Here is a 17,230-nt window from a genome sequence, read left to right as displayed (position 1 = left end):
GATGTGACCAGGTTTTTGCAATGGTTACCTCTATTTTTAAGTGGGGCTATCAAGTACTGCCTACTAAGAGGATGTCCATTGATAATGTAATCTTGCTAACAGATGGAGAAGGAGGCTTAAGGCACAGATGTGATACCACTTCTTGAAATTAAGGCAACTTTCTATTTCTTCTTTAGGTAATTCAAAGTCAAATACTTGAATAAAGGTACCAAACAGCTGGGTTACTTCAGTTTACAAAAAGATGAGTGTAAGTTTCATTTGCAGAAAAAATACCCCCCAAAAAGTAGAAAAGCATATTTGTTGAAGCACTAGGAAATGCACAGTGGATGCATGTTTGTGGTGAGCAATGAAAAAAATGTCTAAGTTACAGTGCTAGTGGGGTCTGATTACATCATATTTGTATCACAAGGTGGAAAATTATAATCTCTTTCTTGGGGTGTTCTAATGAAGGAGACTTGGCTCCTCACTTTTAAAGTAACTTTTTCTATCCATAAAGAAGTAACCTACATGGCATATGACAAACACAAGGTTTTTTTTTTTCCCAGTTTTTAGTAGGAAGAGGGTGATTTGTTACACTGGCAGAGTGGATTTTTCTGTTTAAGCCAGAATTCCTAACACTGTTAAGAATTTTGTAAGATGTGCTCTTACCTTAATTTTCCTTGATGTGGTATGGAGTGACAGATTTGGGAATTACACTCACATTTCTTTGAGTCTGGAGCTGGTTGAGCACCTGCAGAAACAGTTCTGGAATTATAGCTGAACAGTTCTGCCTGGCTCCTTAGAGACAAAAACCATACATGCCTACACAGCTACAACAGCTCTTCTGATAATCAGAGATGGTTTACACAGGAAAAGCAAAGCACTACAATAATTCTAAAACCTAATCCAATTGTCTCAGCAGGTTACCTTTGTAACCATGTGCTTGTTGGTGGTTTGTGGGTTTTGGTTTTTTTTTAGTTCAGAAGGTCTCTTAACATATTTAATAAATTCACCCAAGCTCAATTAAGAACATCTTTACTATTTTCACTAACCAACGGATCCTTTTTCTCCTAAATATGAAACTCCAGTAGCAGCATGGGTATGAATTACTGGACTGAATATCCCAATAACTCTGAGAGGTTTCTGTGTATGTGTGCTATTTAATTAGTAATTTTTTTTTTTTTAAATTACATCACTTTTTCTCTATGAGAAATAGAGAAAATATTTATGCACATCCTAAAATTGGTTTACTGTATTGGCTCAAATCTATATCTAAGAGAGAAGTTTCACTAAGTATTCTTATCATAGCCAGCTGGGTGCTTCAAGGGGACAATATGCAGTGACAAAGATCTCTTTGGATTGGCAAAACTTTTATGAGCCTTTCCTGAGGTAGGTAAGGGTGGCTCTCAATCTACAAACAAAAGAAGCAGAAGGTACTTCAAGGTTTACCATCACTATGGAGACCTACCAAGCCCCACAGCAGCTTTGAAAAAGTTTTTCTTTTTATAGTGCTTTTTAAGATCAGGTATTTCAGATTGCTTTATCTTCTCCCAAAACCTGCCTCCAACAGGGCCCAATCTGCAAATATTAGTTTCTTTTCCAGCTGCCTTCCTCATTTTTCCTGACCTCTCACAGTCCCCATATGAATGGGCTACAAGACACAAGTCTACATCAAGCTGAAGCACCCTACTCCCATGTCATCCAGTCCTATTCACCTCAGCAGTGTAGCCTGACTTTGCTCCTATTAATGGATGCAGCTTCTTTTTCCTTAGTTCTTGAGACAAGCACTGAGGATGTAGGAAAGGAGAAGTCTAAGCCCCAACATCTTCTCTATTGCAGAGCTCAGCCCAGCCTGCACAAGGCCAGTGCTGCAGCCAGAAGAAAGGTGGAAGTGGGACTTTCAACCCAAGAGCACTGTGGTTTTGTGTGACTGCAGCTTCCTGCACGAGGAAGGGCACAGAATGTCCCACACTTTTTCCTGCTTTATGGTTTAGCCAGTAGAGTTGCACACAGGTACCAAAAAGCATAGCCTTGACATAAAAGCTATTTTACTGCTAGAGATGCTCCATCAAATCCAACACCCCAGGCAGGCATAATGTCAGCAGTGGTGAGTCTGAGAACAACCTACCTGATTATTTGCAGCTTTGTGTCTTTAGTCTGGTTTGCTCAAGAGTTGATCTCTTTGTGGTTGGAGACTCCAATGGCCTTCAGCATTCCAACATCCACCAGCTCCTCCGTAGCCTAGAAACACTACAGAATCAGACCTGCTACTCAAGATCTTTCTTTTTTTTATGTTGAAAAATACCTGCACAAAGACTTTTGTGGTAAAAATAATCATAACTGGTATCCTCCTCTGATGTGTCACCAATATAACACATTAAACAGGGGGAGTCTGGTCAAAAACATGGACTTTTGCAACAAGTATCATCATACATATAAATAATAGCATTATTCAAGATTAACAATTACTACACTATTATTATTTCAGTAAAATACAACTATTTTGAAATATTGTACCCAGGTTCATAAATAAAAGAGGTTTTTTTTCAGGATAATTTATCATCTAAAAAAATACTTATCCCATAATAAAAAGCTTTTCATTTGGAACAGAGCAACTTGATGAGGAGCTGTTCTGGGAGAGCAGAATACCTGATCATCAACAGTGCTTCATTTCCTGAGAGAGATGTACCATTTAGTAGTGGCAGTATAGAATGAGCAGTGCTTTGTTCTCCTATTAGCACCTATTTGCTTTCACACTAGCAAACACTAGAACAGCTAGGCAGCCCTAATTAGACTGGCACTTCCAGCAGAAAAGAAATGGGAGAAAATAAGCTTCTTTAGTGCAGAAGAAACACTTCTACCAAAGCAGGAATAGTTTTTATTTGAAGCTGCTATCATAAGCAGCTGTCTGAAATGTCCACTTTTTTCCTTCAAACGAGCACCAAAAATGCACCTTGTTATTCATCTCACTGAAGGGAACAAACATCAGTCAATTCTTCTGGCTCTGGTGAGTCTTTTGTCCTCTTTTGACCTGGCCACGCTGAGCTCCAGTGGGAGTGGAGGGGGAAGGAAGCCCAAAGCATCAACCAAGAAGAAATTTGAACTCACATCCAATTCTGGATTCCCACGCAGCCTGTGTTGCACACACATCTTTAGTGAAGTACTTTGGGTAAATTCCAGTACTTTCTAGAGATCTGGATGCTCTGGGTACATTGGCACAGGCATATTGGCTTTGTTGTGGTCTGGACAGCTCAAGTGTTACTGGGGATGACTGTGGCAAGAGTTAAAGTCACTGACAAATGTGTGGAGAGAGGGGGGACTGAAGCAACAGTGTATGTCAGCCCAAACCACTGCAGTCAAAGCTATCTTCTTGCTATGCCCACCCAGCCACTTTAGTAGGCATGAAAATACCTCAGTTTTGACAGAGCAACACAAAAAGGAGCCCAAGGGCACAGAGATCAGTTGAATACTTCACATCAGAAATTATCTCAAAACAGTTCCCAAACTGGAAGCCTTGAAGGTTTCAGGCTGCTATTTCAAACTAGCACAATTTTTTCAGCCTGCCAATGAACATACCTCCCATGTATCCAGAAAAATATGTAACACTGGGAAGGATCATGCCATTTCCATTTGCTACTTTCCTGCCTCTCTTTGCAGAAGAAAAGTGGGTTTAAAGCAGGCTGAATCATAAGTAGTTAAAGAAATCATTTTCTACAAGTATTCTACAAGAATTCTACAAGTGAGCAGAACTGGAGACACGCTGGATATCCTGGCTTACGTTCATGCTTATGTTTGGAAAGAGGTGGCCAAAACCAGTACAATGTAGGACTGGAGTAATCTTCAATAAAACCTGCTTTTTGAGAATCTGTCCTGCAGGCAGAGGAAGGTCAGAGACTTTTATGTGCCTCGGTCAGACTGGGGGATGGCCAGGGATGTGACACCATGGGGAAAAGAGGATTTATTTAACCTGGGGGTACAGAAGAGAAAAATAGGAACTAAGGAATTCACAGCTGTTTGATCCTGGATAAGCAAATGACAGCCAAATCCCAGTCTTTAAGAAGAATGTTGTCTGGATAGTAATTTGATCCATGACATAGAAATGCTGTGCGGGGTAAAATAAGGTGATTTTTGTACAATGAGACCTCGCTTAAGCTTAACCTTACCTTTCCTCCCAGGCACTCCATGCAGAGGTTGTTATTATGTCCTAATGAGGTTTAATAACACTTCTCATTGGAGAGGACTAAGGGCATCTCCAGACCCAAAGGAAAAAGTAGCAGAGCTCTGACAGGTGGCTCCCTGGATTTAAAGTCACAATACCTTGAATTATGTGGGCCAGTGCATCAGGTAAAGATCCAAATAATCCAGTTGGAGCCCAGCAAGTGTTTCCTGGCATGCCCTTCTTCACCAAGGGTCTCTCATGGAAGGGGGACCACAGCTGTGGGGGTAAAGCAAAGCCTGGGAGCTGCTCTCCCAGCCTCACAACCACAGAGCATCCCCAGCAGGGAAACACACAGCGCAGACACGGAGGCAGCTTGTGAAATGGCACATCTCATCTAGAGGGAGTACCAATTTTATGCACCTGATTTTATTTATGGTACTGTCAGTTAAGTAAAATGAGAATCAGATACTCTAAAATTCCAACAATTCATACAAGAATTAAACAAAATGAAGGAAAAAAGCAAAACGGGTGAAAATCAACCCGCCGGTTTCCAGCAGATAGAAGTTACTTTATTTTTCCTACCATTGTTGTTGGGGGAAAAAACAAAACAAAACATAACATACAGGAGTTAACAGGCTGAGGCCAGCAGCACAGCAGGAGTGACGACGAATACAATAGCTCTGCTTCCTATCTCAGAGGCAACTGAGAGCATGGCCTTAGTTCCTGTCTCCATGCTGACAATGGATATGGACTACAAAAAACAAAATCCCTCTAAAATCAAGCCCCTTTATTTATTTTTTTTTCCCCGAGAGTTGACCTCTTCCTTCCCTCCATCCCCAAAACGCTTTGCCCTGACAGAGAGATGTTAATTCCCAGACCAGCTTCATTCCCCAGCACTTTGCAAGTTGGGACTTTGTCTCTCCTCCCAAGAGGCCTCACATGAGACAAGTTACCCAAGGACTTACCTTACTGACAATAAAGAGGTCTTCTCTCCTCACAACCCCCACATCAGTTTTTTCTCATAGTGCATCCCCAGTCTCACTCTCATTCTGGCACAAGTGGGCACAATCAAAGTGGTGGTACCCAACATCAATAGCAAACATCACTGCATCTTGCACTGTTCCTTGGAGAGACTGAAACAAGAACAAAAATCAATATTTTGGTGAAGAGCTGTCCTGGTTTGAGTTTGCTCTTCTCCAAATATGGAGACTTTAAGCCCCCCCCAACAATCAGATGTTTCAGTTTGGATCTTTTTTTGTAGCTTCCTGGGATAAAATGGCCATGGGAATCACTGATAAGTTGCCTGAGCTGATGTGCCCTTTCCTAAGGACTGAAAGTTCACATTTGGACACCAGGCTATCTCAAAATAAGCTCTAACTTGCCCAGAAATTATAAGTCATTGTGAGATACGGGCAACATGAGGAGATGAACAACTGGAAAGCTTGCTGGCCCTGCACTCAAACAAACCGGTCTCAAGGAAGATGAGAGGACAGCAAAACACTACAGACAGTGCCACCTCCTGGGTAAAAAACACAACCTGGATTTAATAGCAAAGTAAATCACTTCAAATTCTTGGCTTGGAGACACTGCAGAGCTGTTTGATGACTGCAGTTCTAGAAAATGGCACTTCAAATAGAAACATAATTCAAAACTGTGACTACCTCCTACATTCATAATCTTTTTTTTTTTTTTTTTTTTTTTTTTTTTAAGATTTCATTTCTCCAAGCATTTCCAGTCAAGGGGTACTCGGTTGGTTCACAAAAAAAAAAAAAACCAAACAAAAAAAACAAAAAAAACACACCCCACACATAGAAACTTCAGTGTTCTTTTTTCCACAAGGCTACACAAATCCAAATAGCCAGTTTAAAGGTTTACAGCTTTTCCTCCTTGCAGCCCTTTCAGGACACAACCAAAGAGGATGGGGCAGGCTCAGCTCTGAGATACGGTGTGGGAGCAGCCTCTCTGGAAGGGATGTGGTGGCCCTGGTGGAGAAGCTGAGCAGGAGCCAGCACCCTGCTGCTGCTGCAGCAACAAAGGCAACGAGGATCCTGGGCTGCATCTGCAGGGGCATTACGAGCAGAGAGACACAGGATCATCCAACTTTGCTCGGCATGTGGCAGGTCACCCCTGGTGTACTGTGTCCAGCTCTCATCCCAAAAATTAAAAAAAGGATGTGAACAGGTCCCAGTGAAGGCCATGAAGATGATCAAAGGCTGGAAAACTTGTCCTGAGGGAAGACTGAAGGAGTTAGGTCTTTTACCCCTGGAGAAGGCTCAGGGGGCACCTCATCACAGCATTCCATTAATTAGAGGGCAGCTACAGAGATAGAAGCTTCTTCTCCACAAGGAAAAGACAAGGGGCAACAGGTACAAGTGGTACTACGAGAGGCTTCACCTTGATATAAGGATTTATTATTTTTTTTTAAGTGATCACGATTAATCACTGAGGCAACCGGGGATGTGGTAGAGTCCCTGTCACTGGAGTTTTTCAAGATGTGGCTAGACAGGGTGCTGGATCATCTCATATTAACTCCCCTTCCCACAGGAAGTTCAATCAGATGGTCCTTCAAGATCCCTCACAAACTGGGGTGTTCTGTAGTCCTCTGAAGGTGTGTGGTATTTGACACAGACTTCAGTGGGAAAGCAGCTGGTCAGTGAAAGCAAATACCACTAGCACTGTTTTTATACTAATTATAATTTAAAAGTGTTAATTACAGTATGCTTAGAACAACAGCAAAATAATGGTGGAACTTAAGAGTCTTCCTTCTTCTCATTTTGTAACATTCTTACACAGGAAAACTCCACCTTGCATGCTTAGTTCTCCCACAGTGATTTTACAGAACCATAGAATGGTTTAGGTTTAGAGGAACCTTAAAGATCATCCAGTTCCAACCACCATGCCATAGGCAGCAACACCTCCCACTAGCTCATGTTGCTCAAATCCCCATCCAGCCTGGCCGTGAACACTTGCAGGGAGGGAGCAGCCACAACTTCCCTGGGCAGCCTCTTCAGTGTCTCCCCACCAGCACAGTGAAGATTTTTTTGTCACTATCTAACCAAAATTTACGCATTTTTACCCTAAAACTGTTTCCCTTCATCCTATCACCACATGTCCTTGTAGAAAGTCCCTCCCCAGCTTTCCTGCAGGCCCCTTCAGGTACTGTAAGGCTAAGATGTCCCCAGATCCTTCTCTTCTCCAGGCTGAACAACCCCAGCTCTCTCAGCCTGTCTTCCTGAGAGAGGTGCTTCAGCCCTCTCACCGTCTCCATGGCTCTCCTCTGGATTTGCTCCAGCAGCTCCCTACCTTTCCTGTACTAAATCCCCCAGACCCGGACGCGGTGCTCCAGGTGGGGGTCTCACGAAAGCAGAGCAGATGGGGACAATCACCTTTCCTTTCTTCCACCCACCGCGTTTCCCCTCGAGGTGCTGCGTTCCCGTACTGCGGCCGCCCCTACACAGAGGCGCCAGCCAGGCCACGGCCCCTCAGCAGGGGACACCGAAAAAGAGCTCCCCACCGCCCCGTGCCAGCTCTGACCCCGCCGGAACGCCCCGGCCTGGGCCTGACCGGCGGTGCCCGCTTCTTTCGGCCACCAGGAGCCGCCGTACGGTGCCGTAGACCGGGGGGGGGGGGAGGGGAAAAACAAGACCCCGCCCGGGCGCCCGTCGAGATGACGCCATGACACCTCCCCCGCCCCGCCGCACCCCGCCCCTTCGCTTTACCGAGCGCTTCCCGGTTGGCGCCCGACCCAATCGTCTCCGCAGCTGCCCCCGCGTCACCGGCGCTACGTCAGCGTCTCACGCCAACGGCGGAGGCGGTCCCCGCGGCTCTCCTGCGCCTCGCCAGGCAACGCGACCGCTGCGGCTGCTCCCTCCGCTCTATGGTAACCATAGAGATCCACGGCGGTGGCGGATCAATACTGGGACGGCGGCGGCCGTGGCGCCGTGGGGAACATGGCGACGCTGGTGCTGGATAACGGCGCCTACAACGCCAAGATCGGCTACAGCCACGCCAACGTCAGGTGAGCGTCCGGGAGGGGGCGGAGCCGGGTGGGGCGTCCCGTTATGGCTCCGCCGGCAACCTCTCGGCACACCTACCCGTCCCACCGGCGCCCGGGCGCACGGGAAGCTGCCCCTCTTCTCCCTCAGCCCCTGACTGGTGCCCGGGCCGCCAGCGCGCCTGCGCCCGTGGCGGAGAGGCCCGGCCCGGCCCCGCCCCTGCGGCGGGTAGCGAGTCCCTGCCCTGCGGCGAGCGGTTACCGGGCTGGCAGGACCGTTAAACCGTCGGACACCGGCTGTGGCGGGGGTTCTGTCTCCGGGGCTGGCGGTGCCTAAAAGCGGGGGAGCTCCTGGCACCTTCTGTTTTGTGCCGGGGAATAAAGGGGAGGGGGAGGGAAGTGTGTGTCTGTACCTCAGTGCGGTGTGCGGGGCGGCTTGATTTGTGTTTCCAAAACGTCTCAGCTGCACTGGAAGGGTCGGAAATTAAGATATTTCCGTGGTAACTCTCTCAGATTGATCAAAACAGCAGCAAATATGTTACTGACAGTATATTACTTATGAAAGTAGTGTAAAGCAAGTGATTGTGCCTCATATCGTGATCCATAGGAGGCTTCCCAATCTTTTCCAGTGTTATTCCCAACTGTCAGTTCAGATCAAAGACTGCACGCTTGAAAACCTTCACGGCAAATCAATTGGATGAAATTAAAGATCCCTCTGGTCTGTTTTATATCCTGCCTTTTCAAAAAGTAAGTAAGATACCATGAGTTTAACATTATAAGCAAATTTAAAGTGGTGTTTTTAGGAATGTCTTTCATACTGCAGGGTTCTGTAGAGTATTGTATGATAATCAAGTTCAAGGGTGCGAATTTTAAAAATCAAAGAATCAGTTAGACTTGAGAAGACCCTTAAGATCATTTAGTCCAAGGGTAAACCTAATACTGCAAGATCCACCCCTAAACCGTGTACCTAAGCACCACATCTACACATCTTTTAAATACCTCCAGGAATGGTATTTAAAACCTCGACCCAGAGCATCCTGTTCCCAGTTCCTGAAAACCCTTTCAGTGAATGTTTTTTATCTTAATATACAATGTCCTTTGGTCCAACTTGAGGCTGTTTTCTCTTGTCCTGTCACTTGCTACTTGGGAGACCAAAACCCACCTCACTACAACCTCCCTTCAGGTAATTGTAGAGAAAACATCTCCCTTCAGCCTCCTCTTTTTTAGATTAAACAACCCAGTTTCCCTCAGCTACTCCTCACAGACCCTTCACCAGCTTCATTGCCCTTCTTTGGATACAGTCCGGCACCTCAAGCTTCTTGTAGTGAGGGGCCTAGAACTGAACACAGCATTTGAGGCAGCCTTACCAGTGCCAAATACAGGGGACAATAATTTCCCTACTTCTGCTGTCCACACTGTTCTTGATAGAAGCCAAGATGACATTGGCCTTGGCCTCCTGGGCACACTGCTGGCTCATGTTCAGCCAGCTATTGATGAGAAACTCCAGGTCTTTTTTTTCTCTGGGCAGCTTTCCAGCCTCTCTTCCCCAGGCCTGTAGCATTGCATGGGGATATTACGATCCAAGTGCAAGACCCAGCAGTTGACTGTGTTGAACCTCATATAGGTGGCTTTGGTCCTTTGGTCCATCAGCCTGTCCAGATCCCTTTGTAGGCCCTTATCCTCAGGCAGATCAGCACTCCCTCCCAGCTTAGTATCATCTGCAAACTTACTGAAGGTGCCCTCAATTCCCTCATCCAGATCATTGATAAAAATATTGAAGAGAACTGGTCCCAAATACTGAGGCCTGGGGAACACCATTTTTGACCAGTTGCCAGCTGCATTTACCTCCAGTCACTGCAAGTCTTTAGGTCTTTAGTCTTCAGGTCTGCCAGCAAACAATATGCCCATCCAAACCATGGGCAGTCAATTGCACCAAGAGAATGCTTGAAACATGGTGTCAAGGGCTTTACTCAAGTCCAGGTAAACATCAGCAGCCTCTGCCTTACCAACAGCACAGGTCACTTTGTCATAAAAGGAGACCAGGTTAGCCACGCTTTCATAAACCCTTACTGACTGGCTGAGATCAGCTGGCCCTGTGCATGCCATGTGATGGCAGTCAAGATGATCTGCTCCACAGCCTTCCCTGGCACTGAGGTCAGATTGACAGGCTTCTGTCAAAGAGAAAAATGTATACAAGAAAGACAATGTACATTGGTTTTGCTGTGTAGTAATTAACAGACTGATGGGGAATATTTGTAGCAATCTTTACCCTATGTAACATTTACTGCTCAGCACAGAAATGTGAATTAAGACATTTTTGCTCTCAAATTTATTTATATTTCCAGTCTACCAATCACTTGACATTTTCTAGTATCTACTTTTTTTCAAGTATGATTGTATTTTCTAAATAGTGTATTTTTTTCTAAATTCCTACAGGGTTACTTGGTGAACTGGGATGTCCAGAGACAAGTTTGGGATTATCTGTTTGGAAAAGAAATGTATCAAGTAAGAGCCTTTTTTAATTACAGATTTTGTGTTGGTTGAATACCGACCAGTGGAATTAACAACATCAAGTACTAAATAGAACTGATGATCTAACTGTTTGAAAGTGCCTTCCTCTAGATACCACAGGGGTTATTTTTTTTTGCAAACTGAAGAAAATTTTTACTTTGAGCTCTGGTGTAGGAACTGAAAAAAAATCTGTTCAGTCTTGTGTGTATTCATACGGAGTTCACATATGTTAAGAAATACACATCAATGTGATTAAGGGTTCAGGTTAGTAAAAAGAAAATCATAGCTAGATATGGTGTGGTTTAGAGATCAAGAAGCAGTGTAAAAGAGGGTGATGAGCTAGATCAGAGGCCAAAAGACTCACACGTTAAGTAACTGTCTATGGGTAACCATCTCCTGCCTCTGAGTAGGTTGAATGTATAAAATATTAATACATGATACTTAATTTTTCTTATTTATCACACAAAACGGATTTAGCACAAGGTGTGTAGTAAGACTTCCCTTTTAAATTTTCTTTGAAAAGAGGTATTGCGAGATAGACTGAAAGTTTTGGTTTTTTGAAAGATTAGGAGGCAGAATAGTCCTAAGAATGAAAATTTAACACCTCAAAATATCTTGGTCTCCATATGTAAAAATACACAGTGCTGGCTTTTGATATTTAGGTTTCAGTTTAGTTTTGGAACTAGATTCAATTTAGTCATGGTCTTGAGGAGAATTTGTTTTTAATTCTTTTTTTGTGTGAAGACTACAGAGAAATACAGCTGGTAATACGTTTAGGGCACAATCCTACTATGACTGAAGTAACTCTCAGAAGTCCTCTCCAAAGGAGTTAGAGATCTCAGTAAATGTGGAAATCTTTTGTTGGCCTCACCAGAGATCACTGGGAATTTTGTTACTAATTCTGCTCTGCACAGGACTTCATCTTTGGTTCTCAGATAAGTAATTTTGTGACACAAGTGCTGTGCTGTAAGAAGAGACTTCTGTTTCTGTAGCTGACAGGATTAGTGTAGAGTACCTTGCATTGGTATTGTATGGTATCTTTATGGGGGTATCCTTGAAGTGTTGAATTACAATTTGTACGGATAGTAACAGGAACAGAATAGGTATGAAGGTGTTCCCTTCTATTATTTTTTTACCCATTAATTCATTAAAGTTCTATCACTGCTCACAAAGTCTTCAAAAATATAAAACTAAGCCTAAGCCTAGCTTCACCAAACAGATAACTGCAAGTAGTAATCATGTATTTAGATATACCTGATCCTCAACTGCTGCAAAATATGGCACTTGAGTATTAATTTCTAAGTTTTGTGTAATCAAATCCTTCATGTATTTTTCATAGGTGGATTTTGTAGATACCAATATTATTATTACCGAACCTTATTTTAACTTCACTTCAATACAAGAATCCATGAATGAAATCCTATTTGAAGAATATCAATTTCAAGCAGTTCTTAGAGTAAATGGTGAGTCTGTCTCCTACTTCACATTTATATATTTTGAAGGTTAATCTTGGAAATAAGTGAATGCATATGCATACACACACATATATATATGTATATATATAAAGATAATAGAGAAGTTCATTCCCTTCCTGACTCTTAAATAACATGCTACTGTATGTTCTCTAACCATATTAATCTTTTTTTTTTTTAACTTCCAGCTATACTCTTGCACTACTTTCTTTAAGAGTGTCATAGTATATAAGTAAAGGTAATATGAGGATTACATGATGGCAGAGATGACAGATTTTGAAACATGATAGTATTTGAGAAAGTCTACCAAAGATTTACATGAAGACTTAGATAGTTTTCTGGGGGGTGTGTGGTGGTAGTCTTTTGTTTGGCTTTGTTCTGTATTAGCAAATAAAGTGCAGCATTTCAACCATGAATTGTATCTTACAGGGAATGTGCAAATAACATCACACACCTTCTGAAAAGTAGTTGGACATAGGATACTCCTTTAGATAGGCTTGATAAATTGTGGTGTCATCAGTCAGCTTGGACAATAGGAAGGGAAACTGAACATGGACTGGAAGTCTTGAAAAAGAAGATACGGGGGCATATACAATATCTAATTTTATCCACTATCAAAATTAATTCATGTGTTGACTGCACTATGTATCAAGGTCATGGAATAAACCATGAAGCAAGTACACTTTCGTAGCAATGTAAATCCTAAAAGTGCATATTCATATAAGAACTGAGTGAAGCTTTTCTGTATTTCAGCTGGAGCTCTTAGTGCACACAGGTATTTCCGGGATAATCCATCCGAGCTGTGTTGTATCATTGTGGATAGTGGATATTCTTTTACACACATTGTACCTTATTGTAGAAGTAAAAAGAAGAAAGAGGCAATCATCAGGTAAACTGGTATATCTTTTCTAGAAGAATTGTTTGCTATGCCTTAAGTTAATAATGACTGAATTCCTTGTGTTACTCCTTTTCTGTAGGATTAATGTTGGAGGAAAGCTCTTAACCAACCATCTGAAGGAGATAATATCATACAGGTAAAAAGCATGCTGTTCATCATCTTGAGACCTGATATGAAAAGAGCTAGAAGTTTGTGGAGATACTCTTACTGGTTCTGTGAATTTTAAATTAAAAGCTGTTGAAAGAAGAGAATGTGTGTCTGCTATAATGTCTTAGCTGCCATCTTGAGCTTAAGCTCAGTATGACCTAAGATGAGTTTAAGCCCTTTGGAGAATTAAGCTGTTATTTTTTGAAGTGCCAGCACTTTTCAAGTTGCTGCTGAGGTTACCTGTGTGCTTACAATTACACAAAACCTTACATAATTTCTGAAATGTCTCAGATCATCAGTCAGTTTTCTACTTGATTCTATCAGTGGCACAAATAAAATTCAGTAGGACCAACCTTAGTATCCTTTAACATAAAGCTTTATCTAAGCAAAGGTTTTTGCTAGTAGAACTAATTGCAGGATTAAAGCCATAGTTGTTATGATGTTTGTATTTATTGAACTGTGAAATATTGAGGCCAGGAGTGCTTTTTAAATTAAAGTTTTAAGGTATCTGGACAACAGTTTTCTGCCATTTGAAAACTGTGGTTGCTCATCTCCAGTGAAAAACTGGACAACTAATGCTAAGACTTAATTATTCTCAAACTTCTGTGTTTATTTGTTTTGCACAGGCAGCTACATGTCATGGATGAAACACATGTAATTAATCAAGTGAAAGAAGATGTGTGTTATGTTTCTCAAGACTTTTACAAGGACATGGACATTGCCAAGTATGTTTACAATGGTACTAAGTGTAAAAACTGGTACTTCTTCATAATCTGTTTATACAAACAAATTACACTGATTAGAAAGTTGTCCAGTTAAGGGAAAGGACGTCTTGTCAGTATAAAATAATTGGCATTTAGAATATGTTATTTGTTCTATTGTAGTTTATATTCTTCTCTTTCAGATTGAAAGGAGAGGAAAACACTGTAATGGTAGATTATGTTTTGCCAGACTTCAGCACAATCAAAAAAGGATTCTGTAAGGTAATGATAGTACAGTTTTTCAAGTATTTTTTTGACTATTGCCCTGCACAAGTCTAGTACAGAAGTTATGAGACTTTCTTTTTTTCTCATGCTGCATCATTACTACCTTCTGTACTATGCATGAATTGGTAAAGTTTAGGAAGTCGAGATGAAAATTAAATAATATTTTTCTAGCATAGTATTCCATGTCCTGTTATTTAATACTTGTAGTTTCTGTGCTTGTGCTCTGGGTTTATAATTACTGGGTTTTTTTAAAGTTAAGTTGTAAAATATTTTCTCCACTTTGTCACTTTTTTGTAAGCCACTCTGAATTTCATTTAAGTACCCCAATATGTAGAAAGTTCAGTCATTTTACAGAAGAGCCTGAAAACTCTCACATCAGTTACAACAATTTTAAAAATTTTTATCTCATTTACTGAGTTCACCATAGTTTCAAAAACAGTCTCAATATTTTAAGTCCACTGTCATACATACCTATTTTGTTTTGCTTCAAGAGAACCTGAAGCTGATAAGAGCAAAGTCACTTAAGATTGAATACTATAGTATGTATTATCCTTCAAAGAGTTGTTAACGTAGATTATACTGCCCACATAGAAAAGATAAGTTGAATATTCTGGGATGTAATTTCTTTTCTTAAAACAGTGGCCACTGTTCATATCTTTAATTTAGCCAAGGGATGAGATGGTGCTAAGTGGAAAATACAAGACTGGTGAGCAAATACTTCGTCTAACAAATGAAAGATTTGCAGTTCCAGAAATACTCTTCCATCCTTCAGACATTGGTATTCAAGAGATGGGAATTCCTGAAGCCATTGTTTATTCTATTCAGAATTTACCTGAAGGTATAACTTAAATGTATTTTCATAAGTGGGGGAAGGGTGGAGGTGGTGTTTTGGGGATTTTGGTGTATTTTTTTTTTAAAGCATGCAAAGTTCCTTAAGACTTCAGTACTCTCAATATGCAAGTTACTATTTTGTTGTGAATTGTTCTGTTTCCTGGTGTGTGTCATATATGCTAGAACTGATTGTCTACAAGATTCTCTTAGGCAAACAGATCTGTGGTGAGTCATTAATTGGTTTCTACTTTTTTTTCAGCTGTTTGCTGTGGACTCACTTAACATCCTTTTCTAACATGACCTATGTCTTTGATGCCAAAAATGAAATACATTTGAAATTAATTTTAGTTGTTTTAATGTATCTTTTGTTACTGGAGGAAGAGAATTATCAAACTCATGAGAAAAATGAAACTGACCAAACTCAAAAACTTAAGCATCAAGTATAAAGTATGAAACTGACTACAAAGATGACTTTCATGGGTCTTATGTTACTACATAAGTCTGGTGGCCTTGAGACTATTATTTTGTACTCTTAGAAAATTGTGTTATTTAAATTCCACATCGAAAGGGGAATTGTATTAGGAGACATGACATTTAATAGACAACATAAGAAAAGAGCAGTTACCAAGCCAAATTCTTAAACCAGACCAGAAGGTTATTGATCACCTCAATAAATACAATTTCTCAATAAAACTGTTTAACTGATGTGAGCGTCAGATTAACATAAAATTCTCCTATGCATATTTCTTACTTCTGTATCAATTTATAACAAAATTGGTGAAAAAAACCTTTTGTCTTTAAATATATATTCAGTCTCTTAACTACAGACTTACTTATTTTACAGAAATGCAGCCTCACTTTTTCAAGAACATAGTTCTGACTGGGGGAAACACCCTTTTTCCAGGCTTCAGAGATCGTGTTTATTCTGAAGTTCGATGTCTTACTCCAACTGATTATGATGTTTCTGTTGTTCTTCCTGAAAAGTAAGTTTTAAACTCTACAGAACAAGCTTTGTCCTTCTAGCTGGACAAATTATAAAGCAGGATTTCTTTTGCTGATTAAAAAGATAAAGGGTTTAATATAAATATTAGGTGAACAAGAATGTATTAAAGCTGTATTTTAAGACAAAACAAATAGAGACCACCTGCCTGCCCTGTACTTAGGCTAATAAGGTTAAGCATATAAAACTGTATTGTCATTAAGTGGACAAATCAGTATGCAAGATTAGTGTTTAGTTTTTTACTTAGAAGATTTTTCAGCATATGAATGTTGCCATGTCATTATTAATGTAGCCACTTCAGAATTTGCAGAGAGACAGTATTCAGCTGAGACCAAATGAGTATGTTCTCAAAGAACAAAAAAAAAATCTTTGCGATTTTTACCGTATTAATAATGAGTATTTTTACATCTCATTAAAGAATAATTTTCTGTAAAAAGTAAATAAAAAGACATCTGAACTTCCAGCCCTCTTCACATCTGCCTCTGGAGAGGCACTTACTGTTTATAAGAAGTTACCCTGCTAAAATTTAACTTTGTTTTGAGCCGGATGGTTTGATTAGCAATCAAAAATATATATTTAAATAGGTATGGCTAAGTAGAAGTCTTGGAAATCATCACAGCATAATTATATCTAAAATGAACTTACAGATTAATAGCAATTAACTTTGTTACAATCTTTGTTAATTTTTCAGCCCTATTACTTACTCTTGGGAAGGTGGGAAGCTCATTTCTGAAAATGATGATTTTGAGGACATGGTAGTAACTAGAGAAGATTATGAAGAACATGGACACAATATCTGTGAAGAGAAATTTGATATATAGATAGTGTAGTTGGATATGTTGTTTTTCTGTTGTTTTATGGAGAATGGAACTATGAGCTACAACCTGTTCTTTTATCAGTTAGGATTGTGTTTTAGCTTTCCTGTATTTAAGTGGGTTGTGAAAAAAAAATTTTCAGAATTTAAAAATAAACTTTACAAGCCTAATGCTGTGAAATAGTATGTTTGTTGCCATTTCATTATCATCTTTTACTGATAGCTTCATTGTATCCTAATTGCAGAAAACAATGAGTTAATAAAAAATACTGAATGCTTGTACTGGTGCAACTCTTAATACATAGTGAGAAGAAAACAAGATGCAGAACACCACCTACAAATTGTAGGATCCTGTTTCCCCCGGCCCTACAGAGCACAGCCCTCGTTCCTTGCCCGGGCCCGCCTCACCCCAACCCGGCCCTGCCCGGCCCCGCCCGTC

The 17,230-nt window shown here is 40.9% G+C and overlaps 1 protein-coding gene and 1 long non-coding RNA gene across 3 annotated transcripts; one reads left to right on the top strand and one right to left on the bottom strand.

Annotated features, from left to right (window-relative positions):
* Positions 1-939: 939 nt before the first annotated feature.
* Positions 940-7,963, bottom strand: LOC139791138 (uncharacterized). 2 transcript variants are annotated; one of them, XR_011723779.1, is made up of 6 exons: positions 7,858-7,963; positions 5,104-5,271; positions 4,297-4,414; positions 2,950-3,250; positions 2,108-2,220; positions 940-1,390 (listed from the first exon to the last, which is right to left on the bottom strand). It is a non-coding gene; the product is annotated as an uncharacterized lncRNA (long non-coding RNA). The 2 variants fall into 2 exon arrangements; XR_011723778.1 differs by lacking the exon at positions 2,950-3,250.
* Positions 7,964-8,018: 55 nt separating this feature from the next.
* On the top strand, positions 8,019-16,972 carry ACTR6 (actin related protein 6). The gene is made up of 11 exons (XM_071732973.1): positions 8,019-8,156; positions 8,762-8,879; positions 10,569-10,637; positions 11,983-12,106; positions 12,869-13,004; positions 13,093-13,149; positions 13,787-13,885; positions 14,065-14,143; positions 14,813-14,984; positions 15,822-15,960; positions 16,669-16,972. The coding sequence occupies exons 1-11, from the start codon at positions 8,089-8,091 to the stop codon at positions 16,796-16,798; spliced, it is 1,191 nt and encodes a 396-aa protein (XP_071589074.1). The 5' UTR covers positions 8,019-8,088; the 3' UTR covers positions 16,799-16,972.
* Positions 16,973-17,230: the final 258 nt, after the last annotated feature.

This window comes from Heliangelus exortis, chromosome 1 (assembly GCF_036169615.1).
Source record: "Heliangelus exortis chromosome 1, bHelExo1.hap1, whole genome shotgun sequence".
Taxonomy (NCBI): domain Eukaryota; kingdom Metazoa; phylum Chordata; class Aves; order Apodiformes; family Trochilidae; genus Heliangelus; species Heliangelus exortis.
The sequence above is the reverse complement of the archived record's forward strand: the minus strand, read 5'-3'. Positions and strand labels throughout refer to the sequence as shown.